Source organism: Miniopterus schreibersii (genome assembly GCF_964146895.1).
Source record: "Miniopterus schreibersii genome assembly, chromosome: 18".
NCBI classification, from domain to species: Eukaryota; Metazoa; Chordata; class Mammalia; order Chiroptera; family Miniopteridae; genus Miniopterus; species Miniopterus schreibersii.
The window spans coordinates 5,316,758-5,344,455 of NC_138121.1; the positions used below are offsets into that span (position 1 = coordinate 5,316,758).

The window sequence follows — 27,698 nt, forward strand, 5'->3', positions numbered from 1 at the left end:
CGGCCCTCCGCCCGGGGTAGCAAAGAAGGGGGTCCCGTCTCTCCAGCGGCGCAGCCAGTCCCCGGGCTCCCTGATCTTAAGAGAGAGACCCCACCCCTCAGTTTTCTCCGGACCCCATCGGAGACCCCCCCCGTCCCTCCCATACTGCTCACATCCGCTCTCTCGCCTCTGTCAGCCCCCCAGAACCAGCTCTCTCCCTCCTTCCCTCTCCGGGGCTCCCCCTCCCCCATCCCTCCGCCGCCGCCCCCTCCCCCTCCCACATCCCCTTCCCTCCCCCTCCCCTCCCCTCCCCCCTCCCCCCCCCACCATGAGGATGATGGCCGCCGGCGCGGTGCACGGCCTCTTCACGGCCTCCGCGGCCCCGCAGCCGCCGCCGCCCCCGCCGCCGCCGCCGCCGCAACCCCAGCCTCCCCAGCAGCCGTCGCCGCCGCCACAGCAGCCGCCGCCGCCGCCGCCGCAGCCGCCGCAGCAGCAGCAGCCGCCGCCCCAGGCCCCCCCCATGGAGCCCGAGACCCCGGATTCCCGCAAGAGGCCCCTCGAAACGCCCCCCGAGGTGGTCTGCACCAAGCGCAGCAACACGGGAGGTGAGAACGGGCCGCGCTCGGGGCGGGGAAGCGGGCAGGGGGCCTCGCCTTTCTCCAGCCTTCTCTCCCCCCAGTTGGCAGGTGCAGGGGCTCTAGGGAGGGGAAGGGCGCCCCTCCCTAGACCCGGAACCGAGAGGGGAGTTGGGGAAGGTCCAGACCCCCTTCCCTTCTGGCCGCGGCCCGGGGCTGGGAGCTTTGTCTACGACTAGAGGGGTTGGGGGGGAGGGGGTGGTAAGTGTCCTTGGGGGGGCGCAAAGGATGGGGGGCGTGGGTCCCTCTGAGCCGGTGTCCGTGTCCTTGAGGGGTGTGCGATGTGACCCTGTCGGGGCAGGGGTGTACCCGGCTGGCGTGCCCTGGAGGGGGAGGGGAAGGAGTAGAGGAGGCCTGTGGACCCGGAGCTTTCCAGCGTCCCTCCCCGGGGATGTCCTGAGCAAGGGTTGTCTCGGGGGGAGGCATGTGTGGGCCATGGGTGGAACTGTGCGTGGGGACAAGTTGGGTGGGTGTGTTGGGTGAGATGGAGGGAAGGGTGGGCGTGTGGAGCTAGGTGGGAGAATGTGCGGCTGGGACAGGTGTGTGTGTTTGTGTGTGCGTGTGGGCCCTGTAAGGCCTGGATGTGTGACATTAGGGCTCATGGATATGACAGGAAAGAGGGTGTGCGTGTGTGTAACGAGATGATAGGGGCTGGGATCCATATTTGAGACCCTTGAAGGGGCGGATATGTGTAACAAGGGAAAATGTGTGCATGTCACCCCAGAAGGGGCCGTGGCAGTGGTACACAAGTGAGAGGGTGTGTGTGACATGCAAGCCGGTGTGTGGGGGACGCCGAATGGGCTGGCTCTGGGTGTGAGCCATGAGGCTGTGTGGATCAGGGGGAGGCAGTCAGTGTGTGACACAGGCGTGTCTGGGGTGGGGTGGGACCAGGAGAAGCTAGTGAGTGTATGTGACAAGAAAATGATGTGGGTGTGACTCCAGAGAGGCTGTGGCTGGGTGTGACACATGGAGGTGTGCAACAGTGACATCAGAGGGGGTGTGTGCGGCACAGGGAGGCGGGTGTGTGATGAGGGAGAAATTGGGGCTCTGTGGGTGACAGGGAACAGGGAGCATGTGCATGTGACACCCAAAGGGTATGAAAAGGGAAGGGGGTGTGTGTTTGTAACAAGGAGGGAGGTGTGTGTGTGAAATGGTTGAGTGTGTGACACCAGGGAGGTGGGGATGGGTGTGTGTGTGTGCGTGTCAGAGCAGTGTGTGTGTGTGTGTGTGTGTGTGTAAGACAAGTGGGGGCCCCTACAGTGTGTGACCTGGACAGGGATGTATACCAAAGAATAAAGGACAGGCTGGGAGCACTAGGTGTGTGTCTCAGGGAGCCGGCAGCGTTTGTCCGGGTCCTCAGAGCCCAGCCCGTCAGCTCCCTGGAAGGAGGGAGACCCCAGAGCAGACAGGCCCCTCCGGGCGGTCACCTTGGCCAAAATCTCTGCTTCCTCTGGTCTTTTCCTCCGGATGGGAGCAGGATGCCTCAGGCAGAGTGCACCTTCCCTGCCCGGCGCTGGAGTGGGCCTGGTGGGGGCCTCCCACATCCTCCGTCCAGATGAACAGTCTCTTCCTTGCATCCCAGCGCTCCCCCCACTCCTGTCCAGGTGGGACAGGAATCGGGGACCCCCTGGCCGCCTATGATGGTGTCCAGCAGAAATTGAAGGAAAGGGAAGTTGGGGGAGGGGTTGGGAGCGAGTTTCCTGTCCTTCTTCCTGCTTCCCCACCCCCACCACACACATGAATGTGGCCCCACCGACTTCCTTCCCTCCTTCCTGTCCCACTGCTGTGCCCAGTCCCAGTCCCAGTCCCAGTCCCAGTCCCAGTCCCCAAGAGGGTCGGGACCCAGGTGGTCCCTGAGCCCAGTCTGGCAGCCCAGCGCTGCCCCCGCTGCTGGTGGTGGTGGTGCAGGGTGGGGGGGTCCCATTCTTCTCTTAAAGGGGCCGAGATGCTCCAAATCAGATCACTCAGAGCAGCAGTCTATCTGCCAAAGATGTTCAGGTCCCAGTACTAGGCACCTTACTCTGAGTCGGACTTTGAGATATGGGTTAATTTCCAAGTAAATTCCTCCAGGGAGATGATTTGAGCTGCTTTTTCAGATAAGTAAAACTGAGGCTCAGGAAAATGAAGCCACATGCCCAGTCACACAGCTCATCAGTGGTGGAGCTGGGAGCTGGTCAGCCCTGGGTGCTGGGTTCCAGAACTCATGTGCTTGACTCTCAGCAGCAGGGAAACTAGGATGAGCCCTTAGGGACCCATTCCTCCAGACTGCCGCCTCGCCTCCCCTCCCCTCCCACTGACCCATGGGTAAACTGAGGCCCAGAAATGCACAGGGACGATCTTCCATTTACAGAAACACTCAAGGGCAGGGCTAGGCAAGGGTCTGGTACTTTCATCTCAAAAGTGAGGGCTTCTGATAATACTTTCATGGCTGTGGAATATGGGGCCAACCTCACCCCTTTTCTGAGCCTCGGTGTTACTACCATCTGCCAAATTGGGAAATAACAATAACCACAATGATAATAATAAAAGCTACCAATACAATTGTTTAATGCCTTACATGCAGTATGTCATTCATTTAATTCTTCCACTGCTCTATGATGTAATAATAATAATAATAATAAATTGCAGTGATGGCTAACATTGATGTCTACAGTGTGCCAAGGATAATTATGGAAAACACTTGGTACAGACCAGTCATTGAATCCTTACAATTCTATTATGTTATCCATCTTACAGATGGCAAACTGAGGCTCAGACAGGTTAGGTAACTTGCCTGAAGTCAGCCAGCTAATGAGAGGCAGAGCCATGATTCTAACTTGGGAGGCTGGCTCCATTGTGTATGTAGACGCTATAGTGAACTTCATTTTCAGGTGAGGGGTGAGGGACTCCTCTGGGTGTCACAGCAAGTTGTGGCAGACTGGGCAGATTGACTTCTTGCCCATGGCACCAGCCTGCCACTCCTGCCCCATTCTTGGGGGCAGATAGAGGAGATGGTGGTTGTTAAAACTGGCTTCTGGGCACTGTGACTGGCAGACAGATGCCATTGGGAGGGAGATGAGACACTAAGGACAGGAGGCATTGGGTGAAGAGGTGGATGGAAACTCCAGTTAGAAGAAACAAATGACCCCAGTCTGAGGGGACAATAACAAAGTGTCCCCCTTGAGTACAGATGATAACTCTGAAGGTGCCGCTAGAATGGCACCTTCCCACCTCTGTCACCCCCATATATAAACAGAAACTTACACACATACACACCTCATACCCCAGACGTAGCTTACGCCAGCCAGGTCTTGCTCCCAGCATCCCTCACTCTTTAACACAAAGACAACAGCATCAGGGTTAAGGGCACTAGAGTGAGACCTTCCAGGGTCCAACTCATCGCTGTCCTGTGCTGGGTGTGGGACCCTCAGGCAAGTTATTTCCCTGCTCTGAGCCTCAGTCTCCTCATCTGAAAAATGGGGACTGTAAGATCTCCCTCTGCCTCTCCGGGCTGTTGTGTGGGTTAAATGAGATCATGCATGTAAAGCACACAGTGCAAGGCCTGGCAGATGGTAAGCAAGCAATAAACAATAGATGACTATTATTATTATTATTATTATTGTTATTATTATTGCCACTGAGAAAGTCATGTCACAGTCCCATCTCACCATTCAATTGTGAATCCCCCAAGGAAGCCATACCCCGCCCACCTTTCTCTCACTCAGAGACAGTGTCACAACACAACGACAGCATCGCACCTTGTGGCGTTCATCCCCTCAGAGTACTAGCTTCTCACTAATGGGAACACCATCAGTCACAGAAAGACACCCCGCGCCTGACGCCCCGCCCTCCTCAGCGGGACCATCCCAGCCTCGCCCCCACCGCCTCGCCTTTCACCAGCAGCATCCTCAACGCCCCTGTGACACTATCAGCATCACACCCCAGCCTTCTCATACCTCCACAGGACATGCAGCGCTTCCACCACTGAACCCCAGACAAGAGCAGCTACCATGAGTACAACACCCCAGCTTTGGCCTCCCCAGACATACTGTCACTGAAGACAATACCTCTACAGCGTACACCCCTTCAGCCCTACCTTTGACATTACTGATGCCCCTTCCAGATCAAAGCCACCTTTCGGGGTCAACTCTGACAGTAAAAATGTCACTCTTACCCCAGCACCCCAGATCTTTTGGGCAGGTGAACATTATTTAGAGACGGGGTAGGGGGGTTTGGTTGCTTTTTGGAAGCCTTCAGAAACACTTCTGAGAAGGGTGGGCACCAAAGAGGGGGGAACCAGAGACTCATAAAGACTAGAAGAGGAAAGGCAGTCCCTTCCCAAGGTGGAAATGCTTGAAACTGCAGCCCGAGGGACACCAGTTAATCAGCAGAGCTGAGGTTGGCATCTTTCATTCTTCGGTCCCTGTCATGAATAGAGGGAGCTGCCTGGATCCCCAGGAAAGAGCTAAGGGGGGGGGGTGGAGCAGGGGGGGTGGCAAGTTCTGGCATCTAGATCCTGCCTCGGGAGAAGGAAGAACTTTTTCACAGGCAGCCTTGATTGCTCAAACAGGATGGGATGCGAGGCTTGGGGGCTCCAGGTTCCAGAGACCACGTGCCTCCCCTTGCTGCAAGGCAGGCTGGGAAATAGAGGCCTGGCTTCCTCCCGGGAGAAGTGGGACTCATGCTGTGGGGAGTGCCCCCAGATGGGAAGGACATGCACATTCTGAGAGGACCAGACTGGTGGCCATGATGGGGACTCCTGGGACCTAGGGTTCTGAGCTTGAACAGGTGCAGGTCTCAGCTGGTCACTGTCCCCAGGGGACTGGCCTGAGGGGGCGCTCCAAATTGCCACTAGTCTGATACAGCGACCACCTCGCACCCATTAGGTGGTTTAAGGGGGTCTGTGGACAAACTGTTTTGTGACCATTGTGTGTTTATATCAATGCGCTTTGGGGGGGGGGGAACAACATAACCAGCTCTTCAAACTCTGGCTATTAGTAATGATTTAATATCCCCCTTAAATCAGTGAATTTAAATGTTAAAAGTGAGTGGTGTGTACAGGAGGCAACCAGTCGATGTGTCTCTCTCACGTCAATGTTTCTCTTTCTCTCTCCCTCTCTCCCCCTCCCTACCTTCCACTCTAAAAATCAATGGAAAAAATATCCTTGGGTGATTTACAGCAACAAAAAAGTGAGTGGATTTAAAGTAAAGGGACCACCTGTCTTGTACCCTGGTATATCCCCAGCACCTAAAACAAGGCCTGGCCCTGGCTGGGTGGCTCGGTTGGTAGGGGCGTCATCCATGGACCAAAGGGTTGCGGGTTTGATCCCCAGTCGGGGCGCGTACGGGAGGCAACCGATTGATATTTCTCTCACATCGATGTTTCTCTCGCTCTCTCCCTTTCTCTCTCTCTAAAAATGAAAACATATTCTCTCACGAGGATTATAAAAATAATCATGATCGTGATGTTGATGATACCTAACATTTCTCAAGCTCTCTATGTGCCTGAGGCCATCCTAAGTACTTTACAGTTTATCGTGTCATTAATGACAATAACCCTGTGAGGTAGTGCTGTCATGTCTCCATTTTACAGATGAGAAAACTGAGGCCCGAATAGGTGAGGCGGCTTGCCCAAGGTCACACAGGCTGCCAGTGACAAAATTCACACTCAGCCTAGGGCTGCTTCTGCCACTGCCTATGAGAATTCTGACAAAACCTGGGAAGTGGGAGAAAGGGCACAGGAAATGGGGTGGGGACATCCCCAGTTCAGGAGGGAAGCTGGTTGGAAAGAAGATGGGGAATGGAGTCAGAGAACTGGGCACTAGTGAGAGGGGATGGGTCTCTCTGTTACTGAACCTTCTTTCTGTGCCTTCCAGAGATAGAGAACTAGCCCTCCTCTCTGTGCCGGGTCTAGGGGTAGGGCAGGCAAGGGGCCACCTCTGGGAGCCCAGGGAAGGAAGTGAATTGGGGGGAGGGTCAGGATGATTGATGGGGAGGCACCCTGGGGAGAGCTAATTACCTAATAGGCTTAATGGTCTCATTAGGCAAGTGTAAGAGGATTGCCTTGGGCTCAGGGAAACCCCTTAATTCTGGACTCCCTCCCCATGCAGGCACAGCCACATACAATCCCATGCCCTTAGAACCCCAACCTTCCATCTGAAGGAACCAGGTGGAGATGGGCAGGGACCCCAGCCCCGTCCCCTGCCCCCACTTTTACCAGCACAGTTTCTCTTTTATCTGCTCTGTATGTCGGAGTTTCATGGGAGAACATTGAAAATAGGTTTCCTTTACTTAAGAGAAACAGTTGAAAACCACTGGGGGATGGTTTAAGACCTTAAGCTTTGGAGACAGAATGACGTGGGTCCCTCTTTTCCCCTCAGTGTTTATTGCATGTCTACTGCTGCTGGACACCAGGGAGTCCCTGGGACATAGGGGTGAGCTCTAGGCATGACCCACAATGGGCTTCTTGGATACATTGCTCTGAATACATCCCCTCCTCAGAGTTCAAGGAAAGCTTCCAAGAATAAGAGGCATTTGAAAGTGGGGATCTGAAGGACAAGAGGAATTCACTGGGGGAGGAAAGTTCCAGACAGAGAGTGTGCAAAGCCCTAAGGTGGGGCGGAGGAAGAAACGTTGGAGGAATAAAAAGCAAAGTGTGTCTAGTGCCCATAGAGAAAGATGAGGACCTGAAGCTGGAAAGCTGGGCAGGGCCCAGTCACCAAGGGACTTAGGTTGAGAAGGCTTCAGAATTTGTACCCTGGAAGGACATAGGGGCAACAGTTTGGTTAGAAGGTAAGAGAGGCTAGGCACTTGCTTTACACAAGACCAAGAAAACTGGCCCATAACAAAGAGTAGCCAAAGTCCCCAAAATACCCTTGGCACTGCCTTGCCGCCTCAGGTCTTGGGACTGTCCTTGAGTGCATCGGTCTTTGGCCACCAGCAGCCGGAGGGTGTTAAGCAAGGGAGGGCCAAGAATGGGGCGGAACTGCATTTGAATCTCAGCCCAGAAACTGTCTTAGTGCCCTTGGGCTGGTTACCTTGGGCCGGTGGCTTTCCTTCTCTGAGTTTCTTTGTGCCTCAGTTTCCTCTTTTGTAAAAGTGGAGCTCGTTCTACCCACCTCACTGGTAGGTTGTGAGGAGTGGATGAGATCAGTCTTGCAAAGCAGCACAGCACCAGGGCCATAGTGAGTGCTGAGAACATGGCCACAATCCAGCCCTCCTCCCTCACCTCTCGCTGCTTCCACCAGTCAGACGGTCATCACCTCCCACCTAGACCATGGCAGTCGCCTTCTCACTGGGCTCCCAGCTCTTCCACTCTTGCTTCTCACAGTCTGCTCCCCTCCTGAGTGTCAGAGGGATACTTCTTGAAACCTAAGATCATATCCCTCCTCTGCTCAGAGCCCTCTGTGGCTCCCAGCTTACTTGGAGTAGAAATCAAAGACCTCACTGTGGGCCACAAACCTGAATGCCCCACCACTACCACCACCCTTCTGAGTCCTTATCTCCTCCCACTCTCCTCTTTCACTCAGCGCCAGCCACACAGGCCACCTCACTCTCCCTCCAACAACCCAGGCATAACCCCACCCCAGGGCCTTTGGACCTGCTCTTCCCCCGCACAGCCACATGGTTGTTCCCCCCTCCACAGCCTGGAGACAGTCTATCATAACATTCAGAGCCTGGACTCTGGAGCCAGGTTGGCTTCAAATGTCAGCCCTGCCACTTATGTGAACTGGGGCAATTTCTTCACCTTCGTTTCTCATCTGTAGAATGGGTGTGTTTTGTGTTGTGTGTGTTTTTAAGTACCTCCCTCCTCAGTGTGAAAATGAAGAGAACTGATATTTGTAAGTACTTGGGAGAGAGCCTAGCACGTATTAGGTGCTCTAGAGCGTGTGATACAGAAAGCAAGCCACGCTCGCGGGAGGGCCTTCCTGGCCCCCAGGCCTGACAGCGCAGCCCCTGCGCTCCCCGCCTTCGTGCCTGTTTGTTTCCTAGTACCTGCCACAGGCTGGCACAGACCATGCTGTCTGTCGCCCCCTCTAGAACATGGCTGTGCAAGCTCTCTGCTGAATCACTAAAACTCTTCCGGCCTTATTTACGCGGGAAATCGGGGAGCTTTGTTCTTTTCATGGCTGTTCCACTAAAACAGTGCCAAGCACGTAGCAGGTGCTCAGTAACTATTATGGAATGAATGAATGAACGAATGAATGTTATTATTATTTTCCTTTCTGCTGGTCTCATGGTCATTGCTCCTGTGTGTTACTGTGATCCCAGTGGTTTCCTAGGGCGCCCCATGCTGGCTCCTGAAGAAGGGGTACCCTCCAAAGGTGAAGACCCCTCGGCCACTCCCCTCCCTGACCCTCCTCCCGCCCTGTGCCCCTGCAGAGGAAGGCGAATACTTCCTGAAGGTGCTGATCCCCAGCTACGCCGCGGGCTCCATCATCGGCAAGGGCGGGCAGACCATCGTGCAGCTGCAGAAGGAGACCGGGGCCACCATCAAGCTTTCCAAGTCCAAAGACTTCTACCCGGGTGAGGCCCCGCCCAGGACTCTGTCCTAGGCCTCCCCTCCCTCCCACCTGGGCCCTGGCTGAGGGGGAGGGGCTGCCCCGGGGGCGGTGAGCGTGGTGGGGGACCACCCCTCCCCCTAAAGGGGGGGGGGCAGAGCTGCCCTCAGCCCCTGGGGCCAGGCCCGAGAGCAGATGGGGGTGGGGGCAGGGCTAGACAATGGGTCTGCTGCATATTCATGAGCTCATTTGCATGATGTGCTGGCAGATGTGCCTCTTCCCACACACCTGCCCCTTTGGGTCAGTTGCAGGAGCTTGTGGGGAGGGGCAGGGAGGCAGGTGTTACGATGCTCCTTGGGGTTTGGGGAGCCAGCCATCCGTGTCACACCCCCCACTCTTGCCCTTTGGATTTCTCTGGCACCCCATCTTGCCCGATCTGGGTCTCACTGGTTTGCTCTGTCATTCATTATGTGTCTCTCTCGCATCCTGTCTCTGACTCCCACTTTCTGTTGCCTCCGTCTCCGTCCCAGGGGCCCCTCTCGGTCTCTGGCTCTGTCTGATACCCCGCACATCCCGGCCTCAGTCTCCCATCCCGTCTGTCCAGTTTCTGCTGTGCCATCCCTCCCTCTGCCCTTCCTCTCTGCCTTCCCATCTCTACCTCCCATCCTTTCCTTGCCCCCACCTCTCCCATTCACTCGTTTTTCTCATTTTTCTTTCTCTCGCTCTCCCAGCTCTCTCAGTTCAGTCACCCATGCAACCAGTATTCAGCAGCGGCCCCCAACGAGGCCACGCTCTGCGGGGCTGCCCCTCATTTCTTTCTGCCCTTGCGTGCCCATCTCCCTTACGCTTCTCTCCTCCTAAGCCTCAGCTTCATGCTTTGATTTTTCTCTCCCCAAACCCAGACGTTTTCCTGCCTCTCCTCCATCTCTATCTCCCTCCCCCCAACCATACAGTTTTCAAGGCCCCTCCACTCTCTCTAATCCCCTCAGTGTCTCTCACCCTGCACGTCTCCCTCTCAAGTCCAATGCCTGAGCTTCGACATCTAGGAATCCAGGGAAGGCCCCCCGAATTATTCCATCTTTGGCCCAGCGCTAGTTCTAGTTCATCCTTAATCCCCTTGGATTATTTTAGGTCAAATACCAGAGCTGGAGCCCAGGGTCAGGGACACATTCATATCCTCCCTCCCTCCCTCCCTCTCTCTCTCTCTCTCTCTCTCTCTCTCCCCCCCCTCCCCCTGCCACCTCCCATCTCAGTAAGCAGCTTTGGCAAGAGGTTTAGAGAACAGCCCAGAGAACCCGGCAAACCCCCTTTTTCTCTTCCACCCTGGCCCAGCTTCCCCCAGACCCCTCCAGCCCACAAGAGATGGGTGAGACCTCAGCTTGGGACATTCATCCAAGGACACTTGGTTTCTTGCCCCTGAATCACATTCTGTGACATGAGACACATCATCCTCTCCCAGCTCTGTGACACACCCCACAGACCAGGCAGCTGGGAACACCGGAGGATGGGATAGTCATTGATTCTCCTGGGATAAACACAATTCGAACAAACAACATAAGCCAGCATCTCTCCCCACCCCTTGGATGTGCAACCAGCCTCCCTCCCTGCTCCAGATCCTATGGGATTTGCCAGCTCCTGACTCTGAAACACAGGATGCAGCCCACTAGACCCTCTAGTCCTGTCCCTAGGACCACCAGGACCCATGGGGACACAAGAAATAAGATACTACTGCTCGAGACAAATAGCATATTTCCCTCTGCTTCTGGCTGACACCCTTTTATTCATTCATTCAACACACATTCTCTGAGCAGCTTCCTCTGTGCCACCTTGTGCTGGACAGAGATGGGGACACGGCAGTGACTGAGATGCCCCAGCCTTGCCCTTTATTATCTCACATCCCAGTAGGAAAGACAGACCCAACATGAGTGACAATCCAGAGTGTCAGGGCTAAATGGGGAAGGCTGGAGGATGGTGAGAGCCCAGGTGGGGCACTTGACTCAGCCTGGGGAGGTGAGGAAGGGCCTCCTGGAGGAGGAGCCCAGAACAGTAAGTAAAAGTGAGCCAGGTAAAGAGCAGTGAGGGCTGTTCCAGGAAGGTGAACTAACATGTTCAAAGGCTTGAGGGGAGGGTGGTTGATTCACTGTGGCTGACACATAGAGAACAGGTGAGAAATGGAAAGGGTCATGTAGGCCTCGTAGGCTCACAGACAAACACACACAACACAGGCACTGCGCTTGTGTGTCTACTACAAAACCTGCATGGCCCTTAACCTCACGGGAGGGACAGAACACAGAGAGGGTCCCCTCCTTGGTACAGGAAACCCCAAGCCCCAGATTCAGTCCTTTCAGGTCATACATGGAGACACTGAGACCCAGAAAGAGGCAGGTCCCTGCCCGAAGCCACAGATTCCTGTGCACTCACTCACCCAGATGATTCTAAACTTCTGAATGGGAGCATCCACCTGAAGCCCGGGACCCTCCCCCCAGAAGGGAAACACTGATACACACTTAAAAAAAAATTATTGATTTATTATGTATTTGCGCCAAAGTGACTACTTAATAAATTCGCACATACTCTTTTTTACTGTCAAAAATTCAAAAGCAAAACTTCAGTCCTGTTATGTCCCCCTTTCTATCCTCCCACACACATACTTCATGCCCCCCAAATTTAGTCCAGGTGGCCCAGTGGTTAAAAGCTCAGACTCTGAGCCAGACACCTGAGTTCGAATCCTGAGCTTTCGCTACTGGCTGAGTGTGAGCAAACCCCAAAGCTCCTCTGCACCTCAGTGTCCTTAGCAGTAAGTCAGGAGTAACAACGCTGCCTGCCATATGTATTAAAGTGAACCAGTGTATATAAAGTGTTCCGAATGGCACCCGGCGCTGGGTGTTACGTAAGCACCAGCTGTTATTATTGGACATTCTTCCAGAGTTTAACTGAGCCCTGCAAAACCCCTGTGGGTCTGGGTTAAGAACTGCAAGGGGCTGGGAGATCACAGATTGCACTGGAAAGAAACCTCGCAGTGAGGGAAAGCCCGGCCACTTCGTGCAGGCTCTCCCTGGGGCCACCCCAAATCCCCCCAGTTCCCACCCTGACCCACACCCTTTCCTATTTACACCCAGACGGAGGCAGCCTGTGCGCTGACTCACCCTTGGCTCAGACCAAGCCATTGTTCTGGGGTGGGGGGGGTAAGAGTGAGGAACAGTGGCCCAAAGGAGGTGGAGGATGTCAACGACACAAGTGACCCAAGACAGTGACACCCACACACGGCACAACTGGCATGCCAGGCTGAGAGATGGCAAGCGAGGGGTTAGGGTAGTAGCGCCAGCATGCCGCGTTAGAATGCCCACAGGACACCGGACACTCGCCGTGTCCCAGACACGCAGGCACGCGGAGCCTGGCACACACTCAAGACTTTCTACAGAGCCAGGGAGCTAACTGGTCTTCCAGACGGAGTCCCACCCAGGGAGAGACGCACACACGCCCCACACCCCAACACGGCCACTCACCCAGGCACTCACATTCTCAGACCTGCCAGTCCTAGTAGCGTCTTCTTTGTCTGACAGTAATACATACACTCAACATGCTCAAACACACCAGTCCTCAAAACAGGCTTTCATCTGGACACCTGGGTCTGCTCTTGGTCTCTTTCTTAGGTTCACACACATGAGTCATAGTCTTGTCTATATCCTGTACACACACACACATATGCATGCATGCCACACACCCATCATCCGGATAGTCTTCTGAACACCTAAGGTATCTAGCTGTCGCTTTACCTTACATACCCGTATACACATATACACACACACTGTCATACAGTGTCAAAGTGATATCCATTCATCGTATAGCCTCAGCGTCGCTTAGTGAGATTCTTTGTTTCTTTCTCCAAGACTCTCATAGTATACTTAACCTTGAACATCACAGTGACACCCGGAGTCTTTCTCACATTCAGGAGTACACACGGACCTCTTTGCTGGATCACTATGTCATGCAGTCTGTATCTCATCTCTCCTGCTGTTTCTCTTATGCACACATACACAGATAAGGATCCTTTAACCAGTCCTGTGTACACATGCTCACGTGCACATGCATGCACACACACACAGGCCACTCACCCAAACAGGCTCACAGATGTTCTCACACTGCTCACAGTGTCACCCAGAGTGACTCTCCCACACACTTATCCCAGCACCACCCAGAGTTAGCTTCTCTTCTCCCCGCTGCCCCCCAACACACACACACACACACACACACACACACACACACACACACACACAGTAATGATGCCCAGGTCAGAAGCACAGCCAATATCTGGAGAATCTCCAGCAAAGGCACCCAGTCCCCCAATGCCCACTCTTGGACAAGTTGCCTTTGACCCCCTCTGCTCTCCCCTGTGTCCACACCCGTGCCCTCCCCCATCCCTCAGCCCTCCATCTGGTGGGTCCAGGCAGGCACTCAGGCCTCTTTTCTGTCTCCCCCATCCCCCAGCCCTTCCCCATCCTCTCCAAAAGCCCAGAGGCCCTCGCTGCAGGCTTTCAGGAGTTGCCATGGCAACAGGGCCTCGTCCCTAGTCCCCCTGGGGGTGGGCTGAGGACCGGGCCAGCCAGACCGATAAGGGGGTTCCAGTTACTGTGGCAACCGTTGCAGGCCTGAGCTCTCCCGCTTCTAGAAGGGGGAGTGAGTGAATGGTTGCCAAAGCAACCGGGAGCCAGCAAGGACTGGGAAGAGGCAGCTGAGCCCTGTCTCCCTTGCCCAGGGCTGCTGTGGGCATCGCCAAGCACTTAAGCATCATTCTTCCCTCCCCTCCGGTTGCTTTAGGGGAGGGCAACGAAGTGCAGATTATAAAACAGGGATTCCACTCACTCTCCCAGCCACCCACCATGGCCTGGGAGCCCATGCCAGCTTGCCCAGGCTTACCATGTGACCACTCTCAGGACCTCAGTTTCCTCTTGCCATTAAATGGGGCCTGTCTCTTCCTTGCTCAACAGGAACCACAGAGCGAGTATGCCTGGTACAGGGCACAGCAGAGGCCTTGAATGCTGTGCACAGTTTTATTGCCGAGAAGGTCCGAGAAATCCCACAAGCGATGACCAAACCTGAGGTGGTCAACATCCTTCAACCCCAAACCACAATGAACCCCGACAGAGCCAAGCAGGTCAGCAGGGGCAGATTGGGTTTCTGTAAAGCTGGTGAGGTTCGGGCAATGACGCTTCTCCCATCACTGGATTATGATGGGGGTTCAATGGGATAATGTCGATAAAATGCTTATCAATTAAGTCCATGGTAGTGGTTAGCAGTAGAAGTATTAGGGAGTCAGCCAGGGACTCCATACCTCCTGATTAAGGTCTGGGAGAATCTTGCCCACAACCTCCTACTCATCCCTCCTTCCTGGAACTCGGGGGTTCCTCTTCCCTCTCCATCTCACCCCATTGTCTCTCCGAGCAAACTGCCTCCCACTTCCTGTTCCCACCGGAAGTGACCTCAGCGACAGCCCATCCACATCCAGGAGAGTTTAGCTTCTCATACTCCCTCTCTTTGTTAATTGTTGTATAAGTATAGCCCCCATTTTGGATAAATGATGTTTCCTTAGCGAAAGAGGGGGCGGGTCCCTCTCCTACACAGCCCTCTCTAGAAAAGGTGGAAGGAGGAGCGCAGCGTCTCTCCGTTGCCTCAGTTACAGGGGGCGTGGCAGGCAGCGGACCAATAGCTTCCCAGGCCTCTCCGGTTGCCATGGCCACACCGGCGCGGGGCGGGTGGGCTCGCTGTAGCGCCCCTGGCGGCTGTCCTGAAGGCAGGGCCTAAGGCGGAGGGGAACGCGGGGTTAGCTGTGCAGTCTGCGGTTTTCTCTCCCCTCTCCCGCTCCCATATTCTTGCACACGCGATGCAAAGGATGCAGAGGGGCGAGAAGCCCCGGGCAGGCGTACAGGCCACTTGTTGCGGGTTCCTTAATGTCTTCCTAGAAGCAAAGAGAGGGCCTTGGTAAAAGGAATCTGGAATTCTTGTTAATTCTTGTTGCCCTGAGGTGGGGGAAACCACGGACTGAATTCCCCCAGGCTCGTGGGGAAACGGTGGTCGGAAAGCCTTGGAAGAATGCTGCCCAGGAGATGATCCCAAAAAGGACGGCGGGCTTGGGGCTTGAGGCTTGGAGCGCGGCTGCTGTCCTTGGTGCTGAAGCTGCTCCGCTCCTTGCGCCCTGGCTGCCTCTCCCACCAGTAGGCCACAGCTCACCCACACTTTACAGGAAGGCAAGGGTATTGTCTCTTTTCTCCACCTTGGTCGCTGCCACAAGAGACCCTGGGTTCATCAAGAGTCTGTACATATTTCAGAGAAAATGGGGTCAACACCATCTGTGCCTGAGCCTCCCACCCCACCCACTACTCTGCAGGAACTCTGAGATAGTGGAGTCCAAGGGTTATAGCACCAGGTATTTCCCTCTGCCTTATTACTTCAGGACTCCAGAGAATGAGGGCGATAATGACTGAAGGCTCAGGCTCTGGAGTCAGATGTTGAGTTGAATCTTACTCTCATACTTATTACCTGTGTGGCCTTGAGCAAGTGACTTGATTTCTCCATGCCACGTTTTCTCATCTATAAAATGGGCTTCATTGTGGCACCTGCTCAAGGGTGGTGGTGCTCATTGATGTCTGGAAAGCTCTTAGCATGCATGCCTAATGCATAGAAAGTTCTCAAAAAATGTTAGCTGTTGTTACTGTTATTGAGTCAGGAGACAGGTCTGTCTATTCCCTTTTGCCTTGGACTTGCTCTGTTAGTCTGGGTCTACTTCCTTTCTGTAAGCCTCAGTTTCCCATTCTTTACAGTGTAGAAGCTGGGCCAACCCAGGGATTATAAATTGAAATGCCTCCAGGATTCAGAAAGGGAACATGAAAGATTGAGGTCCGAGGCCTCATCATAGTGATATAATTCCACCCCTTAACAGGGGTGGGGGGGTGGGGGGAGGGGCAGCCGCTACTCAACTACACTTGATACTTGCCCTTTGGGAATGTAAACATAGTGTTGCCACATCTTCCAAATTTTTCAAAAGAAGCCAGAAATATTTGAAATCAACTGATTTGTAAAGGTCAGCTTTGATTTGAGAACACTGTGTGGCTATGGGCTGGCTATGGCCTAAGGACCACCAGTTTGCCACCAGTTTTTCTAGACCAGTGATTCTCAGCCCCTGCTGATATCTGAATTATCTAGGTAGCTTACAATATATAGTCCAGGGTCCCCGCCCTGAATCAGAATTTCTGGGGCTAAGGCTTGGGAATCTGAATGTGGACTCTGTCCTGGAATCAGATCCTAGCTCTACTGTTCACTATCTGTGTGACCTTGTGTAAGTTACTGAACCCCTCTATGCCTTTATTTCCCAGTCTGTAAAAAGTGATAATAATAGTACATACCTTGTTGAGTTGTTGCTAAAATGAAGTAAGTTACTGTATGGAAGTTTAGAAAAGTGCCTGGCACATGGTAAACACCATTAGCTGCTGCTGCTACTGTGATTATTGCTATTGTTATTACTATTAGTTTAAAATCTCCAGACTTGCAAATCCCTGGGACAGATGGCCTCTGAGGTCCTTCTGTCTCTAAAATGCCTACAATTCAGTCGCTCTGTGATTCCAGGATGCTAGGCATATATTATTCTAAGATTCTACTGTTCTAACATCCTGAGACTCCAGGATTCTATGGAACTGCCCCTGCAGGTGTCTCTAAGATGTTGTGGTTCTCTACTCTGGGCCTATGGTAAAGGCAACTACTGTTTGCTGAGGGCTTGCCATGTGCCAGGCACTAGGGCAGCCACTTTAGTCATTGACTGTTCCCAATCACTGTTTGGAGTAGCTGTGATTACATCAGTGTGGGAGATGAGGAAACTGAAGCACAGAGAAGTGAAGGCATTTGTTTTCACCATTTCTTGGTGATCAGTTTCTTGAGTGAATAGGTCCCATCTTTCCCTCTTTGCTCTGAAATGCTGTATCACATACTAAATACCTCTTTGCTGTTGGGTCTGGTTTTGTACTTTCTTTTGTTCTATCCCCTTCACTTGTCAGACTTCTTAGTTTCTAATGACTTTTTTTTTTTAATATATCTCTATCAATTTCAGAGAGGAAGGGAGACAGAGAGAGAGAAACATCAATGATGAGAGTCATTGATCAGCTGCCTCCTGCACGCCCCCTACTGAGGATGGAGCCTGCAACCTGAGCAAGTGCCCTGACCAGGAATTGAACCATGACCTCCTGGTTCATAGGTTGACGCTCAACCACTGAGCTATGTGGGCTGGCCATTGGTTGATTCTTGTATGTGCCCTGACTGGGGATCAAACCCCCAACCTTGGAATATCGGGACAACGCTCCAACTGAGCTACTTGGCTAGATCTGTAAGATTTTTAACAGTAAAGTGCAGTTCAGTGGTTTTATGATATGGAGTTGTGCATCCATCACCACAATAGATTTTAGAACATTTCATTTCCTCAGAAAGAAATCTTGATCCCCTTAGCTATCACCCCTCAATCCTGCTAGCTCACACTCCCAGACCTAAGCCACCACTAATCTACTTTCTGTCTCTATAGATTTGCCTGTTCTGATCATTCATATAAATAGAATCATACAATATATGGTCTTTTGTGCCTGGTTTTGTTCACACAGCATGTTTTCTAGGTTCATCCACGTTGTAGCATATATCAGTACTTCGTTCGTTGAAACTCGTGGCCAAATAATATTCTGTTATACAGATGAACATTTTCTTTACCCCATTAGACTTTTTAAATAAAGGAGAAATGAAAGTAAGGTGATTTGTCATAAAATCAGGTGAATTTTAATATGTAGGTGCTCTGCCAGGACCACAGTAGAAAAAATCATAAAATAGCTGCTCATATCTAACACCGCCTAAGTGAGTGAGACAGGGACAAACGCAGTAATCCCTAGGGTAGTGTTGGAAACGTAAATGATACAAGTGGCGTTACTGCTGATGTCACAGTTTCCTAAGAGGATGAAAGACTCTTGGTAAAGTTCAGAACAAAACAAAGTACAATCCTCCCCTCATTTACTGAGAGTCGCATTCCTGGAATGTCAGTAAACCTTAAACCATGCAAAAAAATTTAAAAATACTTAGCCCCTTATATGTATCATGGCATTCGGTTCTGGGCTCAGGGATTTACAAACAGACTTTTCACAACACGAATGTCAGGGGGACATTCAAAAGTCATAGAGGACCTGGGACGATTCTTCATTGTGAAAAGCTGCCTCTCACATTGTGCGTGCCAACATCTGCCCACTGAATGCCCATATCTGCCCCTAGTCATCAACAACCAAAACTGTTCCCACAAATTCCCCAAATACCCCAGGGCCTGGTGTGGGGTGGAGAGGAGAGGCAGAGGTGAGAGAGCGCTCAGGGCCAGAATCCACAGTTCTGAGGGGCGTGGGGAGGATTGGGAAGAGGGGTTTATATGTAGAATTCCTCTTGGAGATATGAAAGGAGACATCTAATTTTGAAGTAGCCCCACTGGAATTTAGGTTGATCAATTTGTGGCTGCGGAGGATGGGCTGCTTTGCTGCCTAGAAGAGGGGACCGCCCTGCTTAAGTGACCAGTTCTTTCCCTGCCTTCTCAGGCATAAGGTTTTGTCGTCTTCAGCTTACAGATAAGACAACTGGATTAGGTTGCTAGGGCTGCCATCACCAAGCACCATACACCTGATGGCTTAAACGACAGAAATTCATCGCCTTACAGTCCTGGAGGCCAGAAGTCCAAGATCAAGGTGTTGGCATATCTGGTTTTTCCTGAGGCCTCTCTCCTTCGCTTATAGACGGCTGCCTTCTTTCTGTCTTCACTGGGTCTTTCCTCTGTGGGTGCCTGTGCCCTAACCTCCTCTCCTTATAAGGACGCAAGTCATTGAATTAGGGCCCCCTAATGGCCTCACTTAGCCTTAATCACCTCTTTAAAGGCCCTGTCTCCAAATACGGTCACTGAGGTAGTGAGGGTTAGGACTTCACATATGAATTGGGCGTGGGGAGAAACAGGCCCATAACCACAGCAAAGAGGTTATAGGGTGGGAAGCACAATGGGGCATGAATTTCAGCTCCTTCACTATCTGCATGACCTGGGGCAAATCCCTTCACCTTTCAGGCCTCAAGTGGCTCATCTGTAAAGTGAGGCTAATGATGCCTTTTCTGGGGCTCAGGAGACTTAACGATACAGAAGAGCATTGTCACTGTGCAAGCCTGGAGCAGTCCTGGAGGCCCCACTGGGTCAGCCCTTAAGCCTTTGAGGTGCTGGATGGAAGGGAGGTCCCAGAGGACCTAGAGGCATGGGACAAGGTGGCCGAGAGGCTACCCAGGGGACTTGGAGTACTAGCTCTTTTTTAACTAATATGGGAAAATTCAGATATTTTTAACAACCAGTAGGACCATACGGGCGCATATTGAGGGGGCCTGATTGGGGACAGGAGAGCAGGGGCGGAAATGAGACTCATGTTACTGTTCAGGCTCTGATTCGGAACCTGACAGTCCTCCCAATCACTCCGCGCAGGCCAAGCTGATCGTCCCCAACAGCACAGCGGGCCTGATCATCGGCAAGGGCGGCGCCACAGTGAAAGCCGTGATGGAACAGTCGGGCGCCTGGGTGCAGCTGTCCCAGAAGCCAGAGGGCATCAACCTGCAGGAGCGCGTGGTGACGGTCAGCGGGGAACCCGAGCAGGTGCACAAGGCCGTGAGCGCCATCGTTCAGAAGGTACAGGAAGACCCCCAGAGCAGCAGCTGCCTCAACATCAGCTACGCCAACGTGGCTGGCCCCGTGGCCAACTCCAACCCCACCGGCTCACCGTACGCCAGCCCCGCCGACGTGCTGCCTGCTGCGGCCGCCGCCTCGGCCGCCGCCGCCTCCGGCCTGCTGGGCCCCGCGGGGCTGGCGGGCGTGGGCGCCTTTCCCGCCGCCCTGCCTGCCTTCTCGGGCACCGACCTGCTGGCCATCAGCACGGCGCTCAACACGCTGGCCAGCTACGGCTACAACACCAACTCCCTTGGCCTGGGTCTCAACTCGGCCGCCGCCTCCGGGGTGCTGGCCGCCGTGGCCGCCGGTGCCAACCCCGCCGCCGCCGCCGCCGCCAACCTCCTGGCCTCCTACGCGGGCGAGGCGGGGGCCGGGCCAGCCGGAGGGGCCGCCCCACCTCCACCCCCGCCGCCCGGAGCCCTGGGGTCCTTTGCGTTGGCAGCGGCCGCCAACGGCTACCTTGGGGCCGGGGCGGGCGGTGGGGCAGGCGGAGGGGGTGGCCCGCTGGTGGCCGCTGCGGCAGCCGCTGGGGCGGCCGGTGGCTTCCTGACGGCAGAGAAGTTGGCAGCTGAGAGCGCCAAGGAGCTGGTGGAGATTGCGGTGCCTGAGAACCTGGTGGGAGCCATCCTGGGCAAGGGGGGCAAGACGTTGGTGGAGTACCAGGAGCTGACAGGCGCCCGAATCCAGATCTCCAAGAAGGGCGAGTTCCTGCCAGGCACGCGGAACCGGCGGGTCACCATCACGGGCAGCCCCGCGGCCACGCAAGCCGCTCAATACCTCATCAGCCAGCGGGTCACCTACGAGCAGGGAGTGAGGGCCTCAAACCCCCAGAAAGTGGGATGAGGCCTGTGGTGTGTGCTCCCGCCCTTCCCCCCTCCCCCCTCCCCTCCCCCCTCCTCCCCTCCCCAACTCTTGACCTCAGCTGGTGTGGTCCTGCTCCTCCCGGGATTGGGGCTGGGGTAGGTCTGACTGCACCCCCCTCCCTTCTGGTAGTCATAGGCAGGATTGAGAGATGGCTGGGGATGGAGCCCAAAGCTCCCTCCCTGGCGCTGAACTGACCCCTCCTTCCTCCCTCCCTACGCTTGGCTGGGCCTGACTCTCCTCTCCCAGGGCCCAGGTCTGTGTGATATCTGTATATATTGCATTTTGTTGATTTTAATAGAAAACAAAGCGTTATTTTCTCTTTCTTTCCCTCCTTTTTTTTTCCGGTAAGGATTTTTCCCCCCACTTTATAAATTTTTGTTTCCATACGGGAGGAGGGGAGGGAGCCTCTGGGTGACCTAGAATGAGGGGCCTCCCCAAAACAACACCCCACCTCTCCTGCTTTCAGTTCCAGCTCGAGGAATGTAGCGGAAGGAGAGGTAGCAGAAGTCTGAGCTGAAATGGGGACCCCAGAGTTCCCGGATTTTCTCAGCCACTGTCCCCCCACTACAGTTACCCCTCCTAGGTGGGACTTTTAACTCTTGTGTTGTCAGGTTGTATGGGGGTGGGGGGTGCTGTGCTGCTGGGAATGAGGCCGGCTCTCGGACTGGGCCAGTCCAGTGGGCAAGACTCTTGTGAAAGGCTGGAGCAACTGCCTGTGGCATCTCCTAAGGCTTTTCCTAACGTAATGGGAATGAAGGTCCCTGTTGTGATGTCACTGAGTCAAGTACTTCCTGGGGCGCTTCTGGCGTTCCTTCTGATGTCACAGGAAGTAGTGCCCAGAGGTCACTTCCTGTGATGATAGGAGAGATAGGTACTTCCTGTGATGTCTCGGTGAGCCTTCCTTGAAGGTTACTTGAATGCTGTCATGGGGGCATGTACTCCCTGCGATGTCATTGGGATGAAGCATGCACTTCCTGTATTGGGCCGTGGCCAGTTACTGACCCTCTTTCTCCACCCACACCCCTCTTCGGTGGGTCTTGGCCTGGGGGTCTTCCTAGGAGGAGAATAAGCGGTGGGACTTGGATCTGATCTGAAGGACTTAAAGGAAAAGACCCGGTATTGTCAGGGTCACTCCATCCAAACACACCAAGTCTGTGAATGCACCTGGCAGGGAGGGGTGGGAGATGGAGCTAGTGAAAACTGTCAAAGACCCCCGTTCCCGCCCCCCACCTTTTGTGTGCATGCTTGTGTCTGCGTGGCTTTGTTTCATTGAGTCTGGTGAGCCCAATGTGTGGTGGCTCTGTCAGGCCAGCGTGGCGCTTTATAGAGTTCTGTGAGCCATGGTAGGGTCCCTTGGCCAGAATGCTTTGCGTGGTCTAATGGATTAGATTGGCTTGTGGTTTCCAGCGAGCTGGAGCACTTTGGTTGTATCTGATGGATCAGAATGTTTTGGTGCTCTCACCATGGGCTCTGAGGAGCTAGAATGTTCTGATCGTCTGCCAAGCCAGGCAGCCCTGAGTGTCGGTTTGGGAGTGGCTCCCTGAGCTCTGCAGCTGTGGTCAGATATAAGGCCTTGTTGGCAGGCTGAGATTTCAGGACCTGACCACCCTATAGACTTAGGATAGCTGAGACCCTTCTCCACCCCATCCATCTCCCCCTCCCCCTCAGAAACCGCCTCCACTTCCTCCAACCCACAGCAGGGTCCCAGTGCCCTGGTTCCATCATCAGCATCTCTGGGGGAGGGGCACCCATGCCCACCCTCTCCCCCATTTGTCCCCTCCTAGGTCTTCCAGGCCCTTCTCTTCTCCATGGCTTTGGGGGAATTTGGCCTCCTTGTCTCTCTCCCAAAAAAGGAGGGAAGAAAAGCCAGACAATTCCCACCCCTAAAGCCTGGGAGATCCCTGCCCCTTGCTAGAGAGCCACCCCCAAATCAAAATGTGAAAATCCCTAGAAAGCAATAGCCTTCAAGGTACCTTGCACTGAATCTCCCACCCGGCCCTTCCACCTGATGGGAGGCTGTAGCTTGGGCACTAGGGTAACTTTTTCCATGCCCTCTCCATCTCCAGGGTGGAGGGCAGGCCCCATTTCCCCATCCCCTACCTCCCATCGCTGCTGCCCCCACCTGCCCCTAATCTCCAGACTGAACCCAGATGGAGATCTGAGTGCCAAAACAATTCTTGATGTAACTTTGTACATATCTTCTGCAGTTGGGGGCTCCTGAGATTGGAGGTGGAGGTGGCCCTGTGGGCCATTGCTCCTCTCCACCTGTCAAAAAGACCTTACAGTATTTCACAGTAACTCCACCCACATGTGGGTATTGCAGTATCTAGCTGGAATATCCCCCTACAACCCCCATCCCCAGGCCCCCAGGAGGAGGGGAAGGAGCCAGGGAGAGGTAAAGTAAGGTCTGGGAGTGGGGAGGTGGGATCTGAAAGTGCTCATTTGCATATCATTCGCACCCTCAGCTGCCCTCTGCTTGTCAGATGTTTTCTGTACCCATGTATGGGGTCCAGTACTCCTTTCACACAGACACGTCTCTAGAGGCTGGGCCTCCTGAACAGTGTTCCCTTGGGGTATCTGTGTGACAACCCCCTCCCTATTCACATTTCTCGGGGACCCCCTACCCCGCCAGCCAGGGTTATCTGAAAGGTAGCTTGTAGCTCAGTGAGCTAGTTCACTCACCATGTTGGGGAGTGGAGAACCTCCCACCTTTCCCCGTTTCACCCTGGGAAAGTCACCTTACCATCTTCTCCATCTCTTGAAAGTCCCTTCTGCAATCTGACCTCAATCTTTTGTGCTGCAGTTTGTCCAGAGGGGACACAGATGTGGCGTCAGAGATGGGAATCACTGAAAAGCCCCTTGCCTCTTTCCCTCCCTCTCTCCCTCTTAGCCAGTCAGATCTCAGAGACTCTGAGCGGCCTCCTCGCACCCTGCTCTTCAGCACCCACTTGGTGCTTATAAGTGTTTGCTGCATTGAATTGTCTCCCTGTTCCTTTCCACTTGCCCTCCAACTCCCAACAGTTCTCGCAGTGTTTCCCTCTCTCTCTGGCTCCCTGTGGCTTTCTACTTCCTCTCCCTCTGTCAGGCTCCCAATGTCACCTGTCCTGTCTCTATCTTTGTCTGTGTCTGTCTTCCCCCGTCTTGACTCAACTCTCTCAAATCCCTGCCCCATTTCCCCAATGATTTAAAAAAAAAAAGAAAAAAAAAAGTGCCAAACTTCCTTGGAACTGAGCCGCTCTGGGGGGAGGGAACCTCAGATAGGGGGGAAGAAACGGGACCATTTCTCTTTGAGGAGGCCCCTAAGAGGCATTGAAAAGTCTGTGGACACTTAGCTAAATTGGGTCCCCCTTCCTTACCCCTCCCACCCTGACTTTTTCTTAGAATCTTTGTAAGAAAAAAAAAAAAAAAGACAGAAAAAAACTCCCCTTCAGCCAACCCCTAACCTTTTGGATCCCCCAAATTCCACCAGCCGGGGAGAACCCCACTTGCCTCCTTGGGGCAAATCTGTAGAAATTGGGGGAGAGAGGAGACAAACTCAGCCCCTCCTCTGCCCGCCCAAGGGATGGTGCCAATGGATTCCAGAGAAGGACCTCAAAGCACTTACGAGAAGAAGGGGTTCGATGTGCCAAATTCACCTCCTTCATCCCCCATCTGGGGGGCTCTGAGCCAACCTGCCCCAGCCACCTTCTTCTGCCCTGTCCCAGCCATCTCTACGTGGGCAAGGGGGCTTCGCTGCAATAATCATTAGGGATGCGAAGGCGAAGATCGTGCCATCTTTATCTGCCCTAACACCTGCCCTGGACTTGGAGGTGGTAATTACATGTATCACAATTGGAATTTAAGAGTCGATTTATAGACGGTTGGGGACCTGTACTTGGAACAATATGGTACCACTTTTACCTGTGGTATTTTTCTTCCCTTCCTAACCCCCAGCCCTCAGTATCCCCTTGATGTTTCTCCGGCCTAGTCCTCCATCCCACTCCCTCCTCATTTTCTTTCTGATCGGTGGCCTACTGTGTGCAAAGTGAGAGGATTCCCCCGCATTGATTTATTGCTCTTTCAAGACCAGGATTAGAGGTGGTGAGAGACCGAGCGGTGGGAAAAGTACTAACCAAGAGCGGCGACGAGGCCGGCGACCGGGCGTCCAGGCTGCTGATTGGGTGCGCAACTATCGCGACAGCCAGGCTGGCCCTCGCGGTTCCCACGCGCCGCGCGCCGGGGACCCCTTTCGGCTTTCGCGAAAGCCTGAACTGGATGTCGCGGTGGAGAGAACGGGATCGCGAGGCACGAGGTCGGGCGCTGCGGGCCAGGGACACCGGCCTTCGGCTCTCCTGGAGTCGCGACAGCCAGCCCTGCTATCGCGATCCCTCTCGCCTCAGTCAGCTGTCTGGACGCCACCCTAGAGGGGACTTCTCTCCGGGGCGCCGCTGCAGGAGCGCGTAAGGTCGGTCTCTGAGCTGGGTGGCGGGGAGGAAGATGGGGAGGGTCTCTCTGGGAGTGTGGTTTGGTAAAGGCTGCTGGTTTTTAACCCCTTCTCAGCCAGTCCAGGATACTCTTGTCTCCCAGAGATAATGGGGGGACCGCCTAATCCCCCTCCCTCCCCTCTCTTCCCACCCCCACCCCCAAAACCACCAACCTCTCATTTTCTAAGTGACTCCATCACCACTGGCCACCGGGACCTACGGCCTCATTGCTCCAGCCCGCCCCACTCGACAGTCAGACTTCGCTCATCGAACTTTTTGATTAACCCTTTCTGTGTTCATCCCACGGAAAACTGTGTGTCCGGCGAGGGGAGGGGGGAGGTGAGGGGCAGTAGCTACCTTTCCTCCATCTCCTCCCACCGCCAATGCCTCCCCACCCGCACCCCATCCCATGCCCCACCCCCACCCCTCACCCCTCGGGTCCTCCCCGCCCTGGGGATAAAGACCCTTTATAAATATCTGTCTGGCTTTGTCCCTTTCAAAGGCGGGGCCAGGAGCGTGGCCTCCCCCAAGCGGAGAGCTCACTCTGGCCCCACTCCTTTCTGTGCCCCACACTCCCCACCCCTTCATTGTAAATAGTCACTTTTGTACTGGGTTTGAGCCAGGGGACGTGGGGAGTCATTTTTTTTCTTTGTGTTGGCATCTCAGGCCACTGGAGGCATGGCCCACATCCCGGTGTGATTTGGGAGAATCCCAAGGTGTGTCCCCTCACCTGCCCCCAATGCTAAGAGTTTCGAGATCATCAGTATTAGTCCCAGAGGGGTGGGGAACACAGATCCCCTGGCTGGGAGGTGGAAGAGGTGTGGAAAGGCGTAGTCTGACAGGACGACTTGGTTTTCCCCATCTATGAAATGGGTTCGTCGTCCAGGTTTCCTGAGGAGCCTCAGTGAGATAATGGTGTGGCATCAGAGGAGTTAGAATCTCTCCCCTTTTTCGGTTTGGGACAGACAGGGTAGGATAAGATGGGGGTGGGGGTAGGGCTGGAGAACCGATTGCTAAATCCTTATTAGGACCTCAAGCTAGCCTCTCCCAGGCTTGTTCTCTTCCTTGGAAAATGGGGAGGACTGGAGGACCTTTAAGGTCCCGGGGCATCCCCAATCCTTAGATTAAAGGCCCAAGCCCAGGGCTGGCCCCCTGCCTGCTACCCCATTCCCACATTCCATCTCGGGCCCAGACCACCCGCCATGTGGCCACGCCTCCAGTGCCTCCATTCAACCCCCTCTAACTGATTCCTTCCATCCTCTGCAACCAGAGACGCCGCCCACCACCTCCAGAAGCTCCTGGCTGGGGCCCACTGCCCTCTCCTCTCCCCTCCCCCCATCGCCATGCCTGGGCCACGCCCACCGCACCCACCCACCCCCAGTGTCCGTGTGTGACCTAGTGCACCATGTATTAGCTTCCATGGCCCTCCCCCCGGCCCCCACCACACCCCCCCCTCCCTCGGCGACTTCACCTTTTTTTGCCGCGATAAACGCCATCTCAGCATCTGTGTCTAATGTTGTCTTTTTTGCTTGACATCACACACTCCTTCTTAACCCATCCCCTTCCCCGACCCTCCTCCCCACACCTCCACCCTCATCCTAAATTCTTTCCCCTGTTCCCCCAGGGCTCTGGGCATCTAGGGGAGGGGGGTGGGGGGACCCCAGAGGAGGGGCCCCGGAGGGGGAAGGAGGGGAGGGGTGGACTGCTGTCTCTGGACTGGGTGGGCACCCGGAGCAAGTGTGTCTGAGGGGAGCAGGTGCTCCAGGTTTCCTTTCCCGGCCTCAGTGTTCAGTCAGGAGGATGGACACCACCACCGGGGCACATCCTCGCACCACAGCCCCACAAACACGCTCGGGTCGCACATCCCCACACAGAGGATCGCAAATGCGCAACACCAAGTAGAGCCAGGGTAGCTCTAGGGTTAAGGTCTGGGAGTCCGCCGAGATCCAGGTTCAAATCCCAGCGCTGCTATGTCACCCTGGGACTTTGCCCCCTGCACCTCCTCCATCTCCCCATCCGCAAAATGGAGATTTTTTTTTCATTGTTATTTCTGTGGCTTATGCTAGGATTTAATACACCACTCATTTAAAAAAATACGGATTACCTATTATGGGTAAGGCACTGTTCTAAGTGCTGGGGATAAAGCAAACAACAACACAGACCCAGATATCTTGGCCTGTTAGACTGGAATCTGAAATTCTTCCTCAGCACGGAGCCTGGCACGTGGAGCTAAAGTCAACTCAGAGGCTGCAAAGCATCGGCCAGCGGGCATGTCTGGTGCACATAATCTTGTTTGGCCTGAACAGCGTTTGTGTGGATCTAATGCCAGCATTTAAACCTCGGAGACTTCTGAAAATGTGGCTTTCGCACCCCTCTTGAGAAATCAGCTGTGGCATCTCTGGTTGGCAATTGCCTCCAGGCCGTAATTGGATGAGTGGGGCAGTCACTGCCCATGGTCCAGGGCAGGGAGCTGTGTCACATGCCTGGGCCCTGGATGCATTTGAATTTGCAACCCCTG

The 27,698-nt window shown here is 54.3% G+C and overlaps 1 protein-coding gene across 1 annotated transcript; it reads left to right on the top strand.

Annotated features, from left to right (window-relative positions):
* Positions 1 to 305: 305 nt before the first annotated feature.
* NOVA2 (NOVA alternative splicing regulator 2) lies at positions 306 to 26,677 on the top strand. Its single transcript, XM_081119331.1, has 4 exons — positions 306 to 584; positions 8,976 to 9,119; positions 14,083 to 14,249; positions 19,614 to 26,677. Exons 1-4 carry the CDS (start codon positions 308 to 310, stop codon positions 20,694 to 20,696), a joined length of 1,671 nt encoding a protein of 556 aa, XP_080975457.1. The 5' UTR covers positions 306 to 307; the 3' UTR covers positions 20,697 to 26,677.
* The last annotated feature ends 1,021 nt before the right edge of the window (positions 26,678 to 27,698 follow it).